General features: G+C 44.8%; 2 protein-coding genes across 2 annotated transcripts; both read right to left on the bottom strand.

Annotated features, from left to right (window-relative positions):
• Positions 1–980: 980 nt before the first annotated feature.
• Positions 981–20,646, bottom strand: LOC125317847 (lon protease homolog, mitochondrial). Its single transcript, XM_048287972.1, has 18 exons — positions 20,567–20,646; positions 18,487–18,575; positions 17,962–18,081; positions 16,581–16,809; positions 15,996–16,057; positions 15,292–15,421; positions 14,809–14,892; positions 12,832–13,052; positions 11,184–11,322; positions 10,220–10,398; positions 8,440–8,527; positions 6,911–7,033; positions 6,052–6,168; positions 5,628–5,768; positions 5,377–5,542; positions 4,164–4,372; positions 2,713–2,877; positions 981–1,361 (listed from the first exon to the last, which is right to left on the bottom strand). Exons 3-18 carry the CDS (start codon positions 18,036–18,038, stop codon positions 1,197–1,199), a joined length of 2,295 nt encoding a protein of 764 aa, XP_048143929.1. The 5' UTR covers positions 18,039–18,081; positions 18,487–18,575; positions 20,567–20,646; the 3' UTR covers positions 981–1,196.
• Positions 18,483–20,965, bottom strand: LOC125317649 (lon protease homolog, mitochondrial-like). Its single transcript, XM_048287531.1, has 2 exons — positions 20,483–20,965; positions 18,483–18,575 (listed from the first exon to the last, which is right to left on the bottom strand). The coding sequence occupies exons 1-2, from the start codon at positions 20,963–20,965 to the stop codon at positions 18,483–18,485; spliced, it is 576 nt and encodes a 191-aa protein (XP_048143488.1).
• Between the last annotated feature and the right edge of the window lie 1,602 nt (positions 20,966–22,567).

The following is a 22,567-nucleotide window of genomic DNA, read 5'->3' as shown; positions in this document are numbered from 1 at the left end:
TGCTGCTGGGACTTACTCCAGAGGGCAATCCTCTGTGACTTATGTGGAGTCTCAGGACTTGGAAATCGCTGGAATAGTACCTTCTGTTTCCTACTCTGTCTTCAGACCTAGATGGTGGTAGGAGGGAAGTGGGCAAAAATGGCTTTTGAAAACACTAACTACTTTACACTCCTTCCCCAGGGCACATCAGCCCATTCCTTATGCAGCTTAGCCCGCTTGTGTTTCCCTTTGTACCCTCTATTCAGGCCTGTTTTCTGCAGTGTGTTAGCAAGTCATGAAAGACACCTGGAGTCAGCAGAACTGCTTGGACTTCAGTAGCTGGATTCTTTATTCTCTCCTAAGGGCTCCCTTGCTGTGAGATGACAAGGGCTGTTCTTCCTGGCTGAGAAAATACTTTTCAACTAAACTCCATGCTATTACTCTTCCCCTCTTTAAATTCCTTTTTCTTAAGAGTTCATTGGAAGGAGAAGTACTCAAGTTCTCTGGTCCCCAAGCCTGTGATTACTGATGTACAACAGTCAATGTCAAGACATTTAATTCCTTTTCTCACTCCCTCAAAATGATACAGCTGTTGCAGAGGCACAGGCCATTTGTGGTGCAGCACAGTGCTGACTGTTGATCCTGAGCATGTTGCTGTTTGGCCTTGGTCTGCTCTCTTTAAGCCTGGAGTTCTATCTGGTGGTATTGACCTGGTGACTGAACCTGGAGAGCCACGTATCTTGATCAGCTGAATGTACCAGCTCTGCTGAACTACCTTAGGATTTCAGTGTCCTTTCAGCCTAGCCTAGGCTTCTAAGCAGAGACAGATTCTGAGAGCTACTTGCCTTCCACCACATCAGGAATAACAGCTGTACATCAACCTGGCTCTACTGTTCAGTCCTTTTCCACAAACATACTGAAATTTACAGTGAAATACCTGAAACATATTTAGTGAGAAGAGACCAGACTAGCCCCACTGCTGGTGGCTGATAACATGCCCGTTCCTTTGGCAAAATTAGAAATCCTTTATTGTAGATCATAATTCAGTATTAAAGACTGAGAAGTATTTTATTCTAGCAGAGCCATAATTCATTTTGGCAGCTGCGCAGCAGCAATAGCTTCATGTCCCACTTCAGGATTGCCCCCAGTCATTCATCTCTAGGCGGGAGCTGAGTGCTTAGGGATAGACCACCTTCCAGCCATCAGGGCACAGGCTGTCATCCTCCAGTGAGATCCAGCTGTGAAAATGCTATATCAAATACCTCTTTGTAGTGCTCCACAAAATGCACTTCCAGTCCTTCTGTAATGAATCCAGCAAGGTCATAATAATCTTTTTTGTTCTCTGATGGCAGAATGATGCAGGTAACACCTGCTCTCTTTGCCTGTGGGGAGAAAAAGTTGGGCTGTCTTTTGACTCCTAGGAATCCTTCCATGTACCAGAAACACCCCCATTTCTGAAAGTAAGCAGTTATTTAGGAGCATGATCCAGCTTTACTCTCTTTGGAGAGCACCAAGGGCATTCCTAACAGGTATCACCAGGGTGAAGCATGTTCTAGATCCCCCCTCAAGCCCCAAAACACATACTCTCCAGTGCCATGTCAGCTGCAGGGACAGATGATGGGGAGGCATTTTAGTTGGACTATGTCAGCACATTGGGGGATTGTTTAAAACATCCGTATTATTTTACAGAGTTTTAAGGGTCTGTTCCAGCTTGGGTGAGGATAAAGCCTAAGATGAAAGCAAGAGTTAGAAACAGCTTATCAGACCAACCTACCCCATCAATATCCTTAGCACAATTCTACAGAACCTTTTGATAAGGACACCTTCCCTGGAAGGGGTATGGAAAGCAGAGCTGCTCCTCCCCCAACAGGTTTGTACCCATCTGCTTTAGGGGTGATTCTGCGTTGAGGCCTGTGGCCACTCACACTGCTGCAAGCGCAGCCAGTCAGCGCCATCGCACGTTAGTCCTGTACTGACTGCTACAAACAACTACTCATTTTTAAGTCATACAACGAAAACAAATCACATTGCAGAAGGCAGTAGCCCAAATATATCTGGGGACAGAACACGATGTGGAGCCCCAGCTCAACAGAAGACGACCTAGTAACATTCTTGACAGAAAAATTTGTGTGGTGCAAGGCTTATGTAGGCCAGAATTGTGCAGGTGAAAAGTAGGGAGAGAGATTCAACTCTTGGAATTCTGAAAACTGCAAAGGGTTGAAACCAAAAATACAAGACACTAAGGTTCCTTTCATCTAAAACAGACAACTGTATGAGATGTCAGATGAATTCACACTGGAACTAGGGAACAGAGCCTTGATTTTAAGAATGTACCTTAGAGATGCTGTCAAATCTCCACTGGATGCCCTCCTTAAACAGGCAATTCAGCACAGCACAGGTGATTGAACTGTGCTAGTCTGACAAAGCAGACAGCTCTGACTGCCAGTTAAAGCTGTCAGTCACCTTCAATTCTGCCAGTCTAGGTGGAATTGAGCTAGGCCAACACAGCTGCCCTCGCATAAAGCCTGAGGTCCCATCCCTTTCCTCACAGCCAGAGACACAGTCAAGATTGCCGTGTTCCCCTGCAGAACATGTGTCCAACCTGTGTATGGAATGAAATCACTGCCTCTCCCAGTTCAAGGAGCCACCCCTCTGGCTGTCCTGTCCCCACTGAGCCCAACCCAGGGCTCTCTCCCATGGACGATGCACAAGAGACAAGACAAGAGCTCTTACCGCAATAGTCTTCTCCTTGATCCCACCAACAGGAAGAATTTTTCCAGTCAATGACACCTCTCCAGTCATGGCTACATTCTGCCTCACTGGGCAATTCATGGCCAGTGACAGCAGAGCTGTTACAATGGTACATCCTGCGCTTGGTCCATCCTTCGGTGTTGCTCCCTGTTTAAAAAAACAAAAAGCACAACCCCCCTGCTCATTCAAGAAGCAGCACAGCCAGACAGTACCATTGCCCTTGTTTTAACATTGTCCCAATTTCATGAAGCCTCATAAAGGTTTTTGCGTGTGTGAGTGATGGAATGAATCCTGGTATTTGAATTGGCTGGTTTATTAACAACTGTGACATTCCTCACCTTATTCATTGAGGAATAATCCATGAGTCCACAGTGTGGTTTCTGGCCTGATGCCACCACCATACTCACTGGGCTCAGGTCTTTGAATAAGCAACATCAGTGGAAAAAAAGCACAAACATTTTGAAGCTCTTTGTTAGACCTAGCCAACCATGGAAACAAGGAACAGAAGTCAACATCACAAGGGGGAGAGTGTCAAGAGCCACAAAGTAGTGGAGGACAATACCGAAAACCATTCAAGGCAGAAAAGATCAGTATATAAAGCCCCACAAAATCCAGGCCTGAACTAGTGACAGTCTGGACTTATCTGAGATCAAACCTCTTTGAGGTAAGAGCAGAGGAAATCAGTGTTTGAGAGGGAGTAGAGACAGAGATCACGTCTGCTGTTTTCTCATCTTCCAGGCAATGGAATCACAGACAACAGTGAAGTAGCTGGACAGACACAGAGCACGCTGCAACAAGGACACTGCGCACAGAGCACTCAGTAGTCCAGAAGGAAAGCTTGGGCACAATCGCAGTTCAAAATCTGTCTTCAGTAAAGCACCTGCCCAAAGCTTGTTACACAGCATGTGAGCCACTCTGAGCACTGTGTGCATTTATTTTCAGCCCCAAATATTGGACAAATGCAATCACTGCCATTACGTGGACTAGGAAGCATGGCACAGAGATCAGGAGTAGTGTTTCCAATTATGTGTAAATGACTTGAAGCCTTTAAGAAGGCCTGGTAACACAGAGACCTAAACTTTGGAGTCCTTGTAACTTAATACAAGCGTTTATCCAAATCACTTATCTCTGTGTCGTGGTTTCCCCACCTGCACAACAGGGCCAACAGCTACAACAAAAACTTAGGTTTCCTTAGAAAATTATCCAAGCCCCTGTATTCTTGCCACATGCTTGCTGTAGAAAGGAGTGGAAACATGGCTCATAAGAAGACCTTCACAGGAACCTGAAGAAAACGCCTTCATTCCTGGGTTTTACTGCTAGAAGAGGGCATTCTGCACAAAATACGGACAAATGAAGTGCCTTCCAGCTTTACATCCAGGGGAGCAAACCAGCCTGGCTGCTGTGCATGCTCTGTGAACTCTGCATCAGTTTACCTCTGGCACATGCAAGTGAATATGAGAAGACATAAGAAAGTCATTGTTGGGGTCCTTCTGCATCAGAAAGGCTCTTGCAAATGTGTATGCAATTTTGGCACTCTCTTTCATTACATCTCCTAGTTGCCCTGTTACTTCAAGCGACCCATCCTTGTTCTCCTTGTCTTTGGGTCGCCTCAGGGATGTTTCAATAAACAGAGTGGAACCTCCTAAAAAAAAAAAAAAAAGGAAAACAACATCTGAAAAAAAGGTAAAGGAAAATTAAACCAGAAAGTTTTGGTGATGCAGAAGCTATGTCAGGCATTTGGAACTGATGCTTTCTAATGAGACACTAGCCCTTGGGTAGAGAGCAGCTGAAACCTGTTACCAAAATACCTTCAGGAAGGCCAGCTAGAAATCTCAACAGTCTCCATTCATTGCTTTTTTGGACTTCATCTTCTAAGAACACAGATGCAATCCCTATTTAATGGAAATAATCAAGTTCTTATAATGGTTTCAGGTTCTTTGTTTCCTCCAGAGAGTAAGCGGAGTTCGTATCATAAAACACTTTTAGCCACTTCAGTTCTCCAGTGCCAGGTACCTATTTACCTTTTCCACCATACTGATAATTTCCCTCTTAACCACCTTAATTCTACCAAAGGTCAATCTGAATATGCAGCGGTCATCTCCTTTGCCATGTGCTGTTATTTCCATCCTGTAGTGCACAAAAGCCCCCAAGTTACTAGGTGAGTAATCCAATGAATGGTAAGCAGCCAACTGCACGCACCCCACAGAATGCTGGAACACCTGTACCTGCCCTCAACATCAAAAGTCAAGTCAGTGTTGCACATCACTGATGAGACACAGCATTCCTCAGCTGTGCTGTGTCATAGTGGCACCTCCTGCTGCTGTTAAAGAAACAGACCAGATTTTGTCTTCTCTGAAAAGCCTTACGCTTTTAGTCACTGCTGTTCCTAATGTATGTCAGTTGTATGGGATATGGAGCTTAAGGAGAAAACATGCTGGCCCAGAGCTAAGATAAGCCTGGGTAAGGGCATAAGAAAGGCTCCCTTCTTCAAGGAAGTAGTATTCAGGATCCAAAAGCCAAAGGAAGTTCCTTTTACTGGTGCCTGTAGAAGAATGTCACTGGACTCAGTTCTGTTTGACTGTCACATTCAATTTTTGAAAATGATACAGAAATGTAGACATTAACCCCAAATTAATTTTGTCTCACCCATAGCTGTCCAGGCCAGACCCATCACCACTCCTGGGGGAGTGGTTTCATACATGCGATCCACAGTGAAGATGGGCTTTCCTACAAAGTCCTGCAGGTTTTCAGGTGTTACTTGGACCGTCTCTGCTTCTCCACTCACAATTTTATAGGCAGATTTCCTCAATACCTGGGTGAGACAGTAATTTATCTCTGTAGAAAAAGCTGAGAATGCTGATGCACAGTGGTCACAGTTACACATAACTTTCCCTCACCTTTTCTACTTGTTTCTGCAGATTCCTCACCCCACTCTCTCTGCAGTACTGTTTGATGAGAACAGTCAGGACATCCGACGTGATTTGGGCTTTGTTTTCATCCAAGCCACACAGAACTCGTGCTTGAGGGACCAAGTATCTCTGAAAGAAATAATGCCCCACATCCTTCTCTTAGTATTTGTGACAAAAGCCTGGCGGTTCCAATTCACTCAATGCTGTTAGCTCAGTGTTGCTTTCTGGTGTCCACAGCCTATGGAACACTGGAGTTACGTTAACTGTGTGTTCAAATCAAAGGAACTCTGTCCAAAATACCATGTGCCTAATTTTTTTGGACACAATTGGATGTAAATATGTAAGCCTGAATCTGCCAAAAAAAAATTTATCAGATGTCATTCACATAAAGCGCAACAGTGATTTCTCTTACCTCTGCAATTGCAAGTTTCTCTTCTGCTACATATCCTGACACATTTATCACTTCCATTCTATCCCGCAGTGGCTCTGGAATGGTTTCTGTTACGTTGGCAGTACAAATAAAAAGTACCTGGAAGCATTACAAGATCCTATTAAGCACTTCCATTAACCTGCTGCTTTACTCCAAGTACTAGTTCTTAAGTTCTGTCTTTCTCTGTCTGAAGGGCTAGAGCAAGATCACCGTTTCTGTGGAATTAGTTTTTATTAGAAGTTTTGGATTTTAGAACTATGTAATAGCATGTTCCCTACCCCCAAAATAAATGTTTAGAAACGCACAATGCACAAACCGGGAAATCGGAATGGTTTGATAGGGACCAGGAAATGGGAGATCTACATCTCACTCAGAAGTTCTTTCTACCTTCTAGGAAATTAGCACAGAATGACCCTATTATCTATATCTATTGCTAATACGTCAATTCTGCAATTTATGTCAGCTGCACAGAAAGTGCAATGGTGTCTAAAGACGACAAATTTCAAAAGCTTCATAGCAGCATTAGGCCACCTCCCTTGACAGCAGCTCTGCCAATCACTATGTAAAGGAAAACTCTTGCCTTTTCTAGTGGACACCACACGTGTTTGTCCCTGGCTCTACACGGAGTTAGGGCTACAGGACATACGCCAGTGATCATGTTCTTTCATGTGCAGACACTTCAGTTAAAGCCAATTCCTACAGAGACAGCTGTATACCATTTATTTTCCATCTGACTTTCCAACCGAATAAAATGTCAGCATCTTTTCATGGACAGGAAATCTCTGCATTGATACACATTCATACATTCTGGTTCTAAAACCTCTGCAGAAAAGAGAAATACCTTTGATAAATCCACAGGAACATCAAGATAATGATCCAAGAAGTTAGAGTTTTGTTCTGGATCCAATAGTTCTAGAAGGGCCGAGGATGGATCCCCTTGATAGCCTCTTCCTATTTTATCCACCTGTGGGAGAAAAAAAAGTAATGCTCTAAGAAGCTTCCTACCACGATAAATTCTCAAGCAAGGTTTTTTTCAAGGCTCCATCTGAAAATCTTCATGAGATGTTCATTAACATCCAGTACCAGTTTACCACTTTTCTGTGCACTCATCCAAGTCCCCACGACCTTCCTGTGTGAGCACACGACACACCTGAGAAGACACAGGGCTTTTGAGTGTTGCAGAAAATCACTGTGAAGTCTCAGGCAATGTGCATACAATAAAAAGCACTACTACTAGTGGGCTACTACTCATTAAGCTGAGATAAGCTATAGGCTCAGACCAGAACACTTACTCCACCAGTGGGAGGACTGGGAGTGCTAGCTTACACCACTTCCCAAATATATAGGCTCAGACACTCTCCTTACTCTCCCTAAGGTGCAAAGTGCCTACACACAACCATTCAAGCAGAGCCCAATTAGTGACCTGTGCTGTTGTCACAGTCACAAGTTAATTGAAGCTCGTGGGGATTTCTTGAAGTCATCTCGACCAACCCCATTGCTCACGCAGGGCCACTAGAGCCAGCTGCCCAGGACCATGGCCAAGGTCATTGACTCTTCCAGCACTGCAAACTCTCCTTCTAAGGATACAAACAGGGCCACGGCTTCTTCTCCTTTAGGAGTAGTGTTAACTGGATGGCCTTAATGAAATTTGCTTCTACAGCCAAGGCAGGGCTTCTGGCCAACACCACTCAAGTGTCGTAGCCTCTGGGTTCCATTACCTTTCAAATCAAGATACTCATTGGTTACATCACACTGCAATGGATGACAGTTTATCGGTCCCCCATACCATTCCTAAGACATCTGCTGTTGGTCCTTCCCAGGTACGGCACACAAGAAGGCCAGAAAGACCTTCAGTCTATTCTGAATACCTGCTATTATATCCTGTCCTTATTTGCTTTTCCACAAAGCATTAGGCTGGTATCCCTGACTCATTTATTCTCAAATAAGACCACAAATTGACAGTAAGCATCTTATTCCTTATAGTCCTGCTTTAGATCTACTGAGAGTGACTCTTGCTAATAATCACACAGGCAATAGTGGATTTGTGCACAGTGATGTGCTCACACCTATGCAGGAAACACAAGGAACTACAGAAACCTCTGAATATCCAGTCAGGTCCATTAGGATCCAAACAGCTGCAATTTAATCAGAAGGACACAACTAAAATTTTAAAGTTGGAGTCTGTTATAAGGAGAGAAAACAAAGCGTCTCAGGTATCAGTGTCACCCAGAGAACTTGAGAGCCCAGCCTCATTTAAACAGAAAGAACCTGGGATTTTTAGGAGCGTTACTGCTTCACCTTTTCTACAGTGATCAAGAATTGGTACAAGTCTTTAAGAGCAAAACCTAGAAAAAAGACCAAATACTTCACCTCATCAATCAGTATAAGTGGATTCTCTGTCTTGGTCTTCTTCAGACACTGGATGATTTTTCCTGGCATTGCTCCAACATATGTCCTCCTGTTTTACCAGAGATTGTATTTAGGGAACCATTGCAAAGCACAACACATATCAGAACATACACCATGCAGCTGACAGAGTAAGTGTATCCTGCTGGGAAACAAGTCTTTATTTCTTCAGTATCTATCAAAAGCATTCTCCATCACCATATTAAGCACCAAGACCCACCTAGTTTGTTTCTAGTAAAGAACTGACATGAATTTTGGCAAAATACTCCTGGATGGCAGTTTTTATCTTTAGTTTTAACCACTTCTCAATTAGAGGAAAGCAAAGAGGTAAGGCTGAGAATAGAGATGTTTGAATTTTCAGGGATTTTGGGTAAGAAATGTTAGAAAAGGTAACGTGTCCCTTCCTCACTTGATAGGAACAAAAAGACTAGTGTAAATCAAAAAATACTGAAGGAACAAACTGTTAATAGCAAAACATAATCTTCCTGCTAGAGATTGTTTCTGGTTCAGAAACAAGCAGAAGCAGAGGAAGAGGGTAACAACAGAGTGAATGCCAAGAGGGACAGAACAGAGAACATCTGAAAAACACAGAAAATAGTTCTCTCTGCTTATGTTTAGGGCAGAGCCTTGCCGGTTCAATTTACTCCGCAGAACAGCTACTCTTACTGGTTTGAAAACACTGCTGGTTTTATGTTCAGATGCTGACCCTCTCCTCTGCTTTGGTGAGGCCACATCTGGAGTGTCGTGTTCAGTTCTGGACTTCCCAGTTCAAGAAAGACAAGAAACTGCTGGGGAGAGTCCAGTGGAGGGCTATGAAGATGATGAGGGGACCAGAGCATCTCTCATGGGAAAGGTTGAGGGAGCTCAGCCTGTTTAGTCTGGAGAAGGGATGACTGAAAGGGGATCTTATCAATGTGTACAAATATCTGAAGGGTGGGTGTCAAGAGGACAGGGCCAGACTCTTGCCAGTGGTGCCCAGTGACAGGGCACGGGGCAATGGGCACAAACTGAAACACAGGAAATTCCACCTGAAGATGAGGGAAAACTTCTGTACTTTGAGGGAGGCAGAGCCCTGGAACAGGCTGCCCAGAGAGGCTGTGGGATCTGTTTCTCTAGAGACATTCGAAACTTGTCTGGACACCATCCTGTGCAACCAGCTGTAGCTGAACCTGCTTTAGCAGGGGAATGGTCTAGATGATCTCCAGAGGCCACTTTCAATCCCAGCCATTCTAAGACTTCGTGTGTGCGGAAAAAAATAAACCTATGGAAGGGTCACATCTACTGATTTATTATTCACTTCTTGTTCTCCCCATAAATGTTCTTGTTTCCAAGTTTTCCTCATGCAGCACCTCCATCTTGATTATTCGGAAACCAAGTCTCAATCACACCTGAACACATATGTGAATGACCCTGTTCAAACTGTCACCATTCTCTAGTTCTGACATTTATAGACAGGCATGTATTAGCATTTGGCACCAATCCAATGGCTTTGGCTAGCTCACTCAGCTTTTCAAAGCTGAGAATACACAAGAATTAGGGAGCAACTGCACTTAAAAACACAAATATAATTATGTTCCAAACTCCACCCTTTGCTATCTTTTTCACCTCTTTCTGTATCTCAACTCCTGTCAGCAAGGGTTGGCAGAATAGAGATGAAAATTACACACATTGTCCAACTCCAGTTAGGTTCCTATTTACATTAGTAAAAACTGCTGGATAGACAAACTGCTTAAGTTACACTGACCTATGTCCTTTTATTTCTGCTACATCAGTCATCCCTCCAACACTGAAACGGAAATACTCTCTGTTTAGGGCTCTGGCAATCGAGCGGGCAATACTGGTTTTGCCAACTCCAGGGGGACCATAAAAACACAGAATCTTCCCCTGGGTGGATCCTCGCAGCTGGCTGACTGCAATAAATTCCTGTAAAACAGATAAAGTACCAGCAGTGAACAGAAGGGAATGTCAGCAACACCAAAACACATTTGGTATCAGGTCAAGCAGTGATTACAAAACAAGCATCATACACAAAACTGGTCCTCAAAGGATTTGGGGAGGGCAAGGGGAGAAGCTAAGTCAGGATGCACCTGTTTTCCCTCTGGTTATTTACATACTTGGTTGTCCCCAGGTTCTGTGCTCTGTATCACCTCACCAGAAGAAGCAGTCTCTCTCTCCACTGCCTTGGAGTGAGAAGACAGAGTTCTAGTTCTTCTCCCAGCTTCCCTTGTTCTCACCTGAGTCTCTCAAGCTGCATGTGAGCATCTCCTACTGTACCACTCCCCATGGGCTAAGTTAAGCTTGCTTCATTTCACACTTCTGTGCCAGACAACCCTCAATAACACTGAACAGTTGAGCAATCAAAAGATCACAGTTCAGAACTGAAGCCTCAACTGGTTATACACTTACAGTGAAGAAATGAAGGTGCAAGTGGGGAAAAAAAATCCAGAGACTGCTTCCCTTGGACACTTACTTGCCCAGCATTAAGTGCAAACCAGAATATTGCATTTTGAAATGAGAATGTGACCTTCGTTGCCACAAGTAATTAAGCACATTAACCAGTCACCAGAACATTTGGGTCTTTCATGCAGCTTTCTGTTTGATGCATGAATTAACACCAATTCAATGGAGATTGCAATGTGAAACACATCCAAAATGCCTCATGTTAAAGCAGAGTGTGAAATGGGACACACTGTCTACTCCAGCCTTACCAGAATTCGCTTCTTGACATCATCCATTCCATAGTGATCCTCCTCCAGAACCGCCTGGGCTCTGGCCAGCTCCAGGTTCTCCTCGCTACACTTACCCCACGGGATGGATGTCAGCCAGTCCAAGTAGTTCCGTGTAACACTGACAGAAACACATGAATGAGAGTGATTTGACAATCATCAGCTTCCTCAACCAACTTCCAAAACAACCTCATCCAGAACAAGTGGGATGTAAAGTGAGGATATGAAAAGAGCATCAGTATCTGGGCAGTCACTGCTAACCTTTTTCACAGTCTTCAATCCCTTGTCCCTCCTCCCACAAAAAACCCCAAAGCTTTTTTCACAGCTTTTGCTTTTCTGAAACAAAGAACCTTCAATATACCATGAAAAGACTTAAATTTCTGCACACAAGTTCCCTGTAAAATTGTTTTGGGTGGGGCTGGCTCCTGTCTGAAAAGGAATAGGACTGCTTGTACACTCTGCCCCACATCAACTGTTCAGATGGGTTCACGAAACTTAAAACTAGAAAAAGTTTTCTGTCTCCACAGTAAACTAAGACATGGCAGAGATTCCTGGCTCAGAAGCAAGGAAAAACAGCTGGATGCACAACACCACAGAGAGAGATTTAGGACTGGGATAATGATGTCAATATGGCAGTTTACAGTAGAGATAATCAGTATAAACACACTGAAGAGATCACAGCTGTGTCAAAGCACTACTCGCTGCTCTAAAACTGTGCACTTACATCAGGAATTCAAGTGTACAGGGAGGTCTGCACAATGCAGTAACTAGTAAGTTGTGCACAGTCATGGACACAGGGAAACACAGCTGGGCTGTCTGGGCCCAGGATTCACCCGATGGCAATTGCCATGCCACCAGAGCTTTGGCTTTTTTCTCCCAAATACATCCTTTGCAAACTTGCAACCACTGTTACAGCTCTGAAGGAAAGGGAAAGGCACTAATGCTGGCTGTGAAGCCCAGTATATCTTTTCTATGATTACCATGATGCTGCTCATCCGAAGGCATGTTTGCCCTCAAACAGTCTTTTATTCTGTAAAAGACGTTTTTAAAAGCAGAGACCCAGAACATTAAGAGAGCTGATGAGTACACCAACTGCTGTATTGTATAGCACACTCTGACTCAACAGACAAGAAATGTTCAACTCAACCTCAGTTTCTGACAATTCACATCACAGAACATATGTTATCAACTATTCACTCCTTAGCAATTCCAACCCTGCCCCAATAATTCAGGGACCACTTCAGGTAACTTAGCCAATGTCATGTATTAGCAACTAGCTTCTCTTCTCTCACATCTACTGAAAACACCGAAGTACAAGGAAGAAGAGCCAAAAGTGAGGGCAGAAAAAGAATCACCACACACTTCATGAGGAACTAACTGCACATTTTGTACCTCTAGTATCAGACTGCAAGAGAAGACAGAAGACCTAAAATGATCCAAAGAGGTAGACTACATAAGTAAACACAGGCAGTTTGGAGAAAATCCTATAATGTGATGATATGCTACAAGCAGAAAAAATTAGAGGGGAGGGGAGGGGAGGGGAGAAGACTAAGTTAAGTGCTTCACAGAACTGCACTGATGTCTCATTCTGCAAACGAACCCTGACAGCATGACATGGCCATGCACTCACTTGAATTCTGAGGAGTGATTATCCAACAAGCCCAACTTGTTCAACTCTTCATCAATCACATCCATGACATGTTTTGGCACTACCAGCTCCTTTAGTCGCTCACGGAATTTCTCTTCTATAGCATCCTTGTCCTCTTTTTCCAGACCTAGTTCTTTCTTAATGATCTTCAATTGTTCTTGAAGAAGATACTTGCGATGTGTTTGCTTGATCTTCTCCTCAACCTAGACAAAGCAACAAATACAATAACTAATGGGTTCCTGGTACAGCCCATCTAACATCAAATGCTTCCAAATACTTCTTATTATGTTATGATGTTCCCAGCAACTGAAAATACTACTTGGAACTCATCTGCAGTGTATTCTAACACAAGAAGTGACTTAACAACATTCTCCAGCACCCTCCATATCTTGGCGGCCTTCACTGGCCATGATTCAGTGCTTCAATGTTCTGTTTGTGCTGGGGAGACCAAAAGCAGAGTAAGACAGATGTGACCTCTTTAGTACCAAACAGAGAGGGCTAACCACTACTCTCTACCTGCTGCCTACACAGGGCAACTGAAGCCCAGCATACAGTTGGCCTTCCTTGCCACAAGGACAGTCTGCTAACTCAGGGTCAGCTTCCTCCACATCAGGGCTTCAAAGTCCTTTTTTGTATGGCTATTTTCTATCCTGGTTATTCCAGGCCTGGTCTGGACTGTGAATTTCTCTTGGCAGAACTTAAGGAGGTTCTTACTGACTCCCCAAGGGGATACCACTAGTAGCTGGCTGAAGTTAGACTTTACCACATTGATCACAACCTTTTCTGCCCATTAGTCTAGCCAATTTTTTCACCAACCTCGTACTACATACTTCCAGAGTGTAACATCCCAATTTGGTCAGAATACTATTACGGTTGACCTCAACAAAGCCCATGCAAACATCAAGGTATACAACAGTCATTGAATCATAGAATCATTTAGGTAGCAAAAGACCTCTGAGATCATTGAGTCAAACCATTAGCCCAGCACTGCCAAAGCCCACCATCAAACCATGTTTCCTTCTCTTGCTCTGGGCCTTCTCATAAGAGAAGACAATTAGGCAATTCGCTTTTTGATTTTGGGAAATCCCTTCTGGGTGTTCCAGATCATGTCCTTCTTCTTTTGCCTGTACAGGACTTTTTGGAGAATTTTCCCCATAATCTTCCCAGGGACTGGGGGCAGGCTGACATGCCTACAGTCGTCCCTGATTCTCCTCCTTGGAGATGGGCATGGCATTTACCTTTTTCTGGTTTCCCAGGAACCTCTCCTGTGACCACAGTGTTTTAAAGATGAGTGAAAAAACAAAATAATGACATTGATAAGCCCTCTCAGCATCCTTGGATGCATATCTCGTCCCACAGACTGCATCTGTTCAATTTGCTTAAGAAGTCTCCAACAATTCCAATCCCGGTCCAAAAGCATTTTGCACTTAACATTAATTCTAAAAGCCCCACTTACTGGGAGTTAACAAAAAAAATATGACTCGGTATACTCAAATGTTTGTACTTCATATTTTTCATATTTCATTTTCATATTTTTTCATATTTCATTACCATTTAGCAGTTACTGTATTCTGATTAAATCTTACAACAGACAGGAACTACTGCAGTTCACAGGAGTTAGCAGAGGGTCTTTTGAAATAACATTGTGCTATTTACACTAGTACATGCTATATACAGTATTATGCTGTATATTGTTACACAGATGCTTGGTAAATTGCAGATCTCTAGATTTATCTGCTTGCATGAAATTACAACTTGGACACAATTTAACAGCAGATGCTGTAGCCTCATGTCTTGTTACTTCTACTACCATGTGCAGGAAAAAATACATTTCTAACAGAAGAACAGAAAACCTTAAATATAAGTAATGTACCCTTTAGAGCATGTACCCATACTAAGCATCACAGTGGTGGACACGATATAAATATACAAAAGGCATTTGTTACTCCAGGAACTTACCTCTCTTCCAAGACGCTGCTGAAGTTTGCTCAGCTCATATTCCTTTTTCAGAAGGGAAAGAGCTTTGTAAAGCCGTTTGGGAATCTGGAAAAGACAGACACAAAATGAGTTTTGAGACACCATACCCTTGTAAAGTAACACATTATATATACTTTCTCCCTCCCAGTGAGAAAGGCAGAATAAAAAACTCCAACAGGTTGTGTGGGAGAGCTTTACAACACCTGCAGATGTGGAAAGACAAACATGTAGCAACTCCACAGCATGCAAAGAAAATTATTTGCCACCAAAGATGCAGAGCACTCTGATTTACCCACAATAAATCAGATCTACTATATCCTTCACAAGGAATCTAGTCACTGATACTAACACATCAACAAAAGTAGCACTGAAGTCTCTTCTGTACTGAGGCTGGTAAAGAAACTGTGACATACAAGAGATGTATCGATTCTATTTGCATCGCTTGAGTTAAAAACTTCATCTTACACTGGTTTCTTCCAAGATGTCCTGAAGTTCATGTGACTCTGCCCCTGTTAGGGCTGCACCCATGTCACTCAGATAGATAGGGTTATCTACCACACGCTGTCCAGCCTGCATCATCTGAAGTACGGACTCTCTGAAAATAAAAGGTAAAAAACCCCAAAATGCTCTGTAAACTTACATTCAAACTGGAGTATTCTTATTTACTGTTATGACAGTGCAATAAAATGAAACACAGCTGTTTCATAGCAAAGTAACTGTTTTTGAAATGTGACTATATCAATACTCAGTAACAAACAGATAAATCACTTGGTCAGAGGAATGGTCACCGATATATAAAACTAAGTATCTGAAATGCTCTTCAAACAGTTATGTAGGATTTTTTTGTGCCATTATTCCAAAACTTTTATCCTGCTCATAAGACATGGATCAGATCATGATACTTACTGCAGTGAGTTTCACTTAGACCCAGATCACCTGCCTTAAGACTTAATAGCTCTATCTTGCTTCTAAATTGCACATCAGGTTTTCAAAACTTTGTTTCCAACAATGGATGATAGAGCTTACATCCTAAACCAAAATTCTAGGTGACAATTCAGCAAGTATCTCTACTTCATTGCAGCAGAAAGGCAAGTGGTATAGAAAATGCCAGTGTGCTCCAGCCTGAGAACATGCTGTTCCCACAGCAGGGCAGCATGGGAAAGACATACCTGTACAAGGGGTTCAAGGCAATGATGTCCCGGATTGTTTTAACAATTTCTGCAGTCAGTGCCTATAAACACAACAAAAAGTTAACTACCAAAAGAACGGAAAAGGATAGGAAAGATCTCAGTACAAATATGACATTCTCCAGACCCCGGCCACTTGCTGCAGTGGTAGGTAGCCTGTTCTTGGTGCTGGGGCAGTTCCTGCTCACAGGAAAGGCAACAGGGCCTACAAGGTGGCTTTCTGCACATGCAGAACTTCACCGCCTCTTGGCCAGAAGATACAATCACGTTGAACACTCAAGCCACCTTCAAGCAAACACTCAGTTTGATAGAGGTCATCACACAGATTTAAGCACAGCCCAGGCTCCTCATTCAGCAACTTTTTGAAGTCACCAGTTCTAAGGAACTGAGCTTTTGTAATGAAAATTCTTTACTTTCCTATAATCTCCTTGTGCAGTGACTGTGAGAAGACAGAACTAGTTTCTGCAGCCTGAAATTAGAGCCTGATTTTAAAACTCTTCCTTTTAAGCAAGAGGTGTAGGTGCAATTCTATAGGACAAGTCCAGGCTTGTAAACTAATTCACTTACTTTAACCTCTTCTGTGATCTGAAAGTCTTCATGAACCACATTCTCTACTTCTACCATGAGAACTTCCTGTGAAGAAGCAGCTACAGGATCTAGTACCAACTCCACAGCTTGGTCCTTTGCTCCAGGCTCCTCTTCAGCCTCCTTCTTAGATCGCTTCTGTTTCCTTCTAATTTTTTGTTTGTTCTCAGGCTCCTCAGGCTCAACCTCTAGTTGCTTGTTTATACGAATCCTGAAAGCCAAAAGAAACTAGCAACAATCAATCCCCCGTTACATGTGATTTCAGCTCTTCAGCATGAAAAAGAGAGAGTCTAAGTTGTATTTTGAACAAGTTAAAATTTAGAGAGGACCTATGTTTGCAAGACACTAAGCTTCATTATTTTGGCTTTTATACAGGAGTTTCCTTTTCTAGGTGTTTCCCTATAAATGCTCCTCAAATCTGATATCCACTGTGGTTCCTATGGAGATGACTGACCAGTGCTCCATGTCTCAATCAAATATAAAGACCAATTCCCAAGTCATACCCTAGGAATACCAAACCCTTCCAAGTTATAGGGAAATTTTTCTATTCCAAGTAACCCCAAACCAGTAGCTTATTTCCAAAATGCAATCAAACATGGCTGTGCTTTGATAATGCAGCAGGAGGTCTAAGACTTCATTTGAAAAGGATGTGATTTGTGAATTCACATAAATTCAGCTTTGACAGTACTGCTCATTCTTTGCTGTCCAGAACAAATGCAAGTGAAGAAAAGTGAGGGGAAGGAAAAAAAGCCATGCTTCAAAGCCAAACTTACCCTGGATCTATCTCTTCTGCCATGTTTCTGTCCTTGTATTTTTCCTTCTAATGGAAATTACTTATCTGATGCTTTTAAAAATACAATTTATTAACTGTCTTGTTAAAAATATCTGGCATAAATGGCTAAAGTTAGATTTTCAGCAATAATCATATTTTCTTCAATTCTATTCTGGGGCAAAATTATGTAGGCAAAACATAATTAAAGTTCTGGACCCCCCACACAACTTTTTTTTTATGCAAAAATACTGGCTTGAATTATTAGTTCCAGAGATTTTTTTTTCCACCATTACTAAACCTTGCTGTACTTGTCAGAATAACTGCTAAACTTCAGCTTAATGAATGTTTGCTTGCATCACATCACAGTTGATATGACAACGACATGCACTGTCTCTTTTGTTTTGCAGCTAACCTCTCACAGCTGTGACAGTACATGGAATATCCTGACATTCTCAGGATATGGTGTGGTAACAAACAAAAACTTGCCATACACAAGTTGGGTAGAAAAATGCACGTATGTGTATCCCTGATAAGGGATGTCTCTGTTTATACTGAAGTCTGGTGAGATGCAGTAAAGTACAAGTGACCAACCTTCGGTGTCCCATCACTATCATACGCAACTTGTCTCCAAGGTCCTGCATTTCATGAATCTGGACAAAAGTTCCCATTTGGTATATTTCATTCAGATCCTCCACCACATCAGATTCATTGCTATTGAGCAGAAAAATTGGAGTAGATATTCAGAAACTTGAGATAGCAGTTCAGATTAAAAAAGAAAAAAACAATCACTGGTTGCAGAACTTTAAACTGGACTTAGGAGCAAAGACACGTAATCCTCATTGCTACCACCATGCAGCCCCTTCCCAAATCACCCCAGTACCTGGACAGCTGATCTCCTTCCCAAACAACAACACCCTTTTCTAAAGCAAGACGCCAGCTCCCAGCAGTGCTGGTGGTGGCAACAAAAACTGTCATAGCATGAGGATGGTCCAAGACCAGCCACAATTTCTGCAATGCTATCCAAGGCAGGGCATTTAGGATGATAGCTGTTAGTGTAAATGCCACCTGGGCAGCTCATTTTTGTATTTTTTAAAAAGATCAAGAGAAACAACTTACTTGTCATCCTTTTTAAGAAAAACACCAGCATAAGGCTGGGCAAGACGAACTTTCCTCCTCAGCAGCTCAACCAGCTTCTTATTTTTCACCTAGGACAACAGGTATGTGATCAGAGGTGGATTTTCTGTAATCTTTGCACTCCCAGGGTGTAAGGCCAGGCATGATGACACCCTAGAACTAAATTATGAAGTTGGAGCTTGTATTGTTTTAGTCTTGTCCCCGTTAGAGGACAGTAATATAGAAATGGAAAAAAAGGTAGAGAAACATGAAATTTAAGTATTTAAAACAAGTCACTTCCCAGTCAAGATAAAACAAGCTCCAAGGCTAGGGGAGGAACTAGACCTAATCTGTGCAAGCCTTACAAGCAAGAAACCTGAGTTACTTGAACAGTACCTTGTAAGCTTCTGTTGCTATCAATGTTCTCTTCCCCTTCCCTACCTGTATATCCTAGCTCTCTGCTCCTAATGGGGAGCTAGTTCACCCTTCCCTATCAGTTGCCTGAATTCTGCCCACAAACTCTAGTTAAAATCCTCTTCTCCAAAGCCTCCTCTGCTCAATTCCTCTCCTACCCATGAGCCTGAGCTCCTGCTTTGAGTTTCAGCCAGTATTTCTTCCTGATTTACTTTCTTACTCCCCTCTGCTCTCTAGATGCCACACACCTAGACCTTCCCCTGGCAGATCTCCCAGCAGCACTGGAATGGTTATCACAGCAGGCTGAACCCTCAGTGACCAAGAAAATAACTCCTTGTGAATTCTGCTGTTGCATGAAGTCACCCTGCCAACCATGACGTGCTCTTCAAAGTGATGGACATAAGCTGCATTGCTCAACGCTTTGCTAACAACCAGCATGGTTCTGACAGAACAGCACGAGCAATACCACCTGTTGGCCTATTCTAATCTCGGCACACCTATTCTAATTTTGCACAATGTTTAGCAAAAATATGCTTACCAATGTCACAGACATTAACAGGAAGAAAATTAATAATTCTGCAGGCACTGTAGAGACTTGTCAGGCAAATTGCAGCACAATGAATTCACAGGATAAGAGAGAACATTTAACAATTCTGTGAGACATTGTTGACCTGTGCATTGAAATTGACGACTTTTATACATGCCTCACATGACTTCATGCTCTTAATAATATATAATCTTCTTCCCCTGACACATCTATAAAGACACTAGAAGCTGCACATAGTAGATTTGGACATACAGAAAAATACTATCGTAGAAATAACATTATGATAAATAGTACTACAGGAACAAGAAAATATTGATTTATTTTGTACCACATTTACTTCAAAATCAGACTGGCAATATACCAGAGAGGCACAAAAATGCAAGTATTTGTTCCAGAATGGGTTTCATTTCAGGAAGAAAAAGTATTTCTGGCCTGTGAGCTCACGTCACACATCAGTGATACAATTTATAGCTCTTAAAATCCTTGTGGGGTGCAGAGGGAAAAGATCACACTGAAATGGTGATTGCCACCCCGTCCCTCAGCACCCTCTCCCAGCGCAGCTGTACTGTTCTACACCACATTCCTTCTTTTTCCTAGCAGCTCACAGCTTGCTGCCTTCATCAACACGGGTCTCGGTGCTCTGACACCAACCCACGGCGCCGGAACAAGGACACGTTTGTTTAACCTTCATCAGGGAACACAAAGACAGAGAGCTTCGAGAGAGTGTGTGTGATTGATTCGCCGACCTTCTCTATGAGCAGAGCTTCTGACGCAATAACCGTGAAACTTCAACTGGCCCAAAAGAAACCGCTATCCCGATAGGACCCGGTTACAAAGCTCGAGCTAAAGGCCGAGCAGCGGCTGCCCCTGGAGGTCACGCACGAGGCTGCCTTGCTCTGCAGTCCAAGGAACCTGCCAAGGCATAGAGCGGCCCGGAGATGCGGCACCGCCAGCGGCAGGCTCAGCCGGCGACCGCCGTACGGCCGGGAGCGATCGGCTGCGAGCAGCGCAGAGCCCTCCCGCCCGCGGCCCCGGCACCTCGCGGCGGCGGAAGCTCCCGCCCAGGCCGGGCCGGCGGAGCCGAGCCCCGGCCCCGGGACCGAGGGATCGGGGGCAGCTCACCTCGATGATCTTGATGAAGCGCGGGAAGACGGGGTTGCGCGTCACGGCGATCAGCGGGACGTTGGGGAAATGCTCCGGGACGAGCAGCGGCGTCAACGCCGTTATGACCGGCCCGGTCCCGCTGCCGTCCGCCCCGCCGCCGCCGCCGCCGCCGCCGCCGCCGCCACCGCCGTCCTCGCCGCCGCCTTCCAGCGCGTCGCCCCCCGGCAAACCGCCGGGGCTGCGCTGGTGCCACCGCGGGCCGGCGCTGAAGGCGGCGCGGGGCGGCGGCGCGGAGCCCAGCGGGGCCGGGACAGCGGCGGCGGGGGCCCAGAGGCGGCGCCGCGCGGGCCCCAGGGCGGGACCGGGGACCGCAGGCCGCCAGCGCCCGCACAGCCGCCACCAGCGCGCGGCCGCCATGCTGCCGGCGCGCGCGGCACTTCCGCCCTCCCGACAACGCCGGCCCCGCCCGCACGGCGGCGCGTGGCGGCGCGCACGTCCGAGCCTGCCTGTGCCTGAGGGTTCGAGCCCCGGCCCCGGCCCCGGCCCCGGTCCCGGTCCCGGTCCCGGTCCCGGCCCCGGTCCCGGCCCCGGCTGGGCGGCTGCCAGAGGGAGGAACGCGGCCGGCGTGAGTGTGGCTTTGGCCACTGCCCAGCCTTCCTTTTCCTCCTTGGTTCCCTGCAGTCGGCTGCCCAGACAGCTCCAGAATGTCTCTGAGGATGGAGACTCCATAATCTCTCTGATCACCCAGTGCCACTGCTCCGACAGCCTCTCAGTAAAAAAGTGTTTCCTGATGTTCCGAGGGAGCCTCCTGTGTTTCTTTTTGTGCCTATTGCCTCTTGTCCTGTCACCGGACACTACTGAGAAGAGCCTGGCTCTGTCTTCACACCTCCCCTAGGTAGGTATTGCTCTACATTTACGACACCCTCGAGCCTTCCCTTCAGCAGGCAGCAGTGCCGGCTCCGCCAGCCTTTTCTCAGGGCAGATGCCTCAGTCCCTCCATCGTCTCTGCAGTTCTTCGCTGCACTTTCCATGGTGTGTCCGTGGCTCTCGTAGTGGGGAGCTCACAGCTGGACACAGCACCCCGGCCATGGCCTCACCAGTGCTGAGGGGAGGATCCCGTCCCTGAACCTCATCAGGCCAGGACAGGCAACGGCACAGCAGTGGCTCGGGGTCAACTCAGGGTCCGGCAGAGCCCTCAGGTCCTTCTCCACAGAGCTGCTCTTCAGCAGGTTGGCCCCCGGTGTGTCCTGGTGCATGAGGTTATTCCTCCCCAGGTTCAGGACATTGCATTTCTTCTCGTTGAACTTCATGATGTTCCTGTCAGCCCATCTTTCCATCCTGTTGAAAGATTAAATTAAATTTGAAGATTCAAGGGAGCCTTGAGACTTGTCTCAGTGGTATTTGGTGAAAAGACAATAGGCAACGGGCACAAGTCGAAAGACAAGAAATTCTATTTAAACAAAGAAAAGCATTTTTACGATGGGGAAGATGGAGTGCTGGAACAGTGTGTGGAACCTGCATCCTTGGAGATGTTCAAAATCCAACCAAAGTCCTGAGTGGCCTGCGCTAGTTGCTCCTGCTCTGAGCAGATGGGTTTGACTGGGGATCTCCAGAGACCCCTGAGCCAAGCTGGTGGTACCACACAGGAGTCTGCATGGCTGGGAGGACAGGAGGGGTGGACCAGTTTGCAGATGCACCCCAAGTGGACTATTCAGCGTTAATGGCCCTGGGCAGCCTCCCTTGGGACCCACACCTCAGACCTGCTCATCACCTGCTGTTGTCTTATGGTCTGAATTCTGAGTCTGTGCTGTTGCCTTTCTTGGGCGCTGTGGGACTGGGGAAACCCTTTCCCCAGCAGCCCTCTTACTTAGCTTGATTCTTGTCCCTTAGGGTACAGAAGACAAGCAAAAGGGATATCAAGGGGAGAACAAACAGCTTTCACTTTGTGCAGATGCCATGCCATTAATGCAGTATTTTAGCAAGTAATGGAAATCCATTATTGTTTAAGCCTCAGACCTT

The sequence above is a fragment of the Corvus hawaiiensis genome, chromosome 28 (genome assembly GCF_020740725.1).
Source record: "Corvus hawaiiensis isolate bCorHaw1 chromosome 28, bCorHaw1.pri.cur, whole genome shotgun sequence".
Classification (NCBI taxonomy): Eukaryota; Metazoa; Chordata; class Aves; order Passeriformes; family Corvidae; genus Corvus; species Corvus hawaiiensis.
Note: the sequence above shows the minus strand (reverse complement) of the source record. Positions and strands in the feature narration are given on the sequence as shown.

What these genes read in the sequence shown, in the direction of transcription:
- LOC125317847 (XM_048287972.1), bottom strand. Translation starts at nt 18,038, where the DNA reads ATGGGAACTTTTGTCCAGATTCATGAAATGCAGGACCTTGGAGACAAG. An exon ending in ATAGTGATGGGACACCGAAG is followed by an intron (nt 16,810 to 17,961) that starts GTTGGTCACTTG and finishes TTTGGCTTTCAG; the next exon opens with GATTCGTATAAACAAGCAAC. An exon ending in TTCACTTGCATGTGCCAGAG is followed by an intron (nt 2,878 to 4,163) that starts GTAAACTGATGC and finishes TTTTTTAAACAG; the next exon opens with GGAGCAACACCGAAGGATGG.
- LOC125317649 (XM_048287531.1), bottom strand. Translation starts at nt 20,965, where the DNA reads ATGGCGGCCGCGCGCTGGTGGCGGCTGTGCGGGCGCTGGCGGCCTGCG. An exon ending in GGAGCTTCCGCCGCCGCGAG is followed by an intron (nt 18,576 to 20,482) that starts GTGCCGGGGCCG and finishes CTGTTGTCCTAG; the next exon opens with GTGAAAAATAAGAAGCTGGT.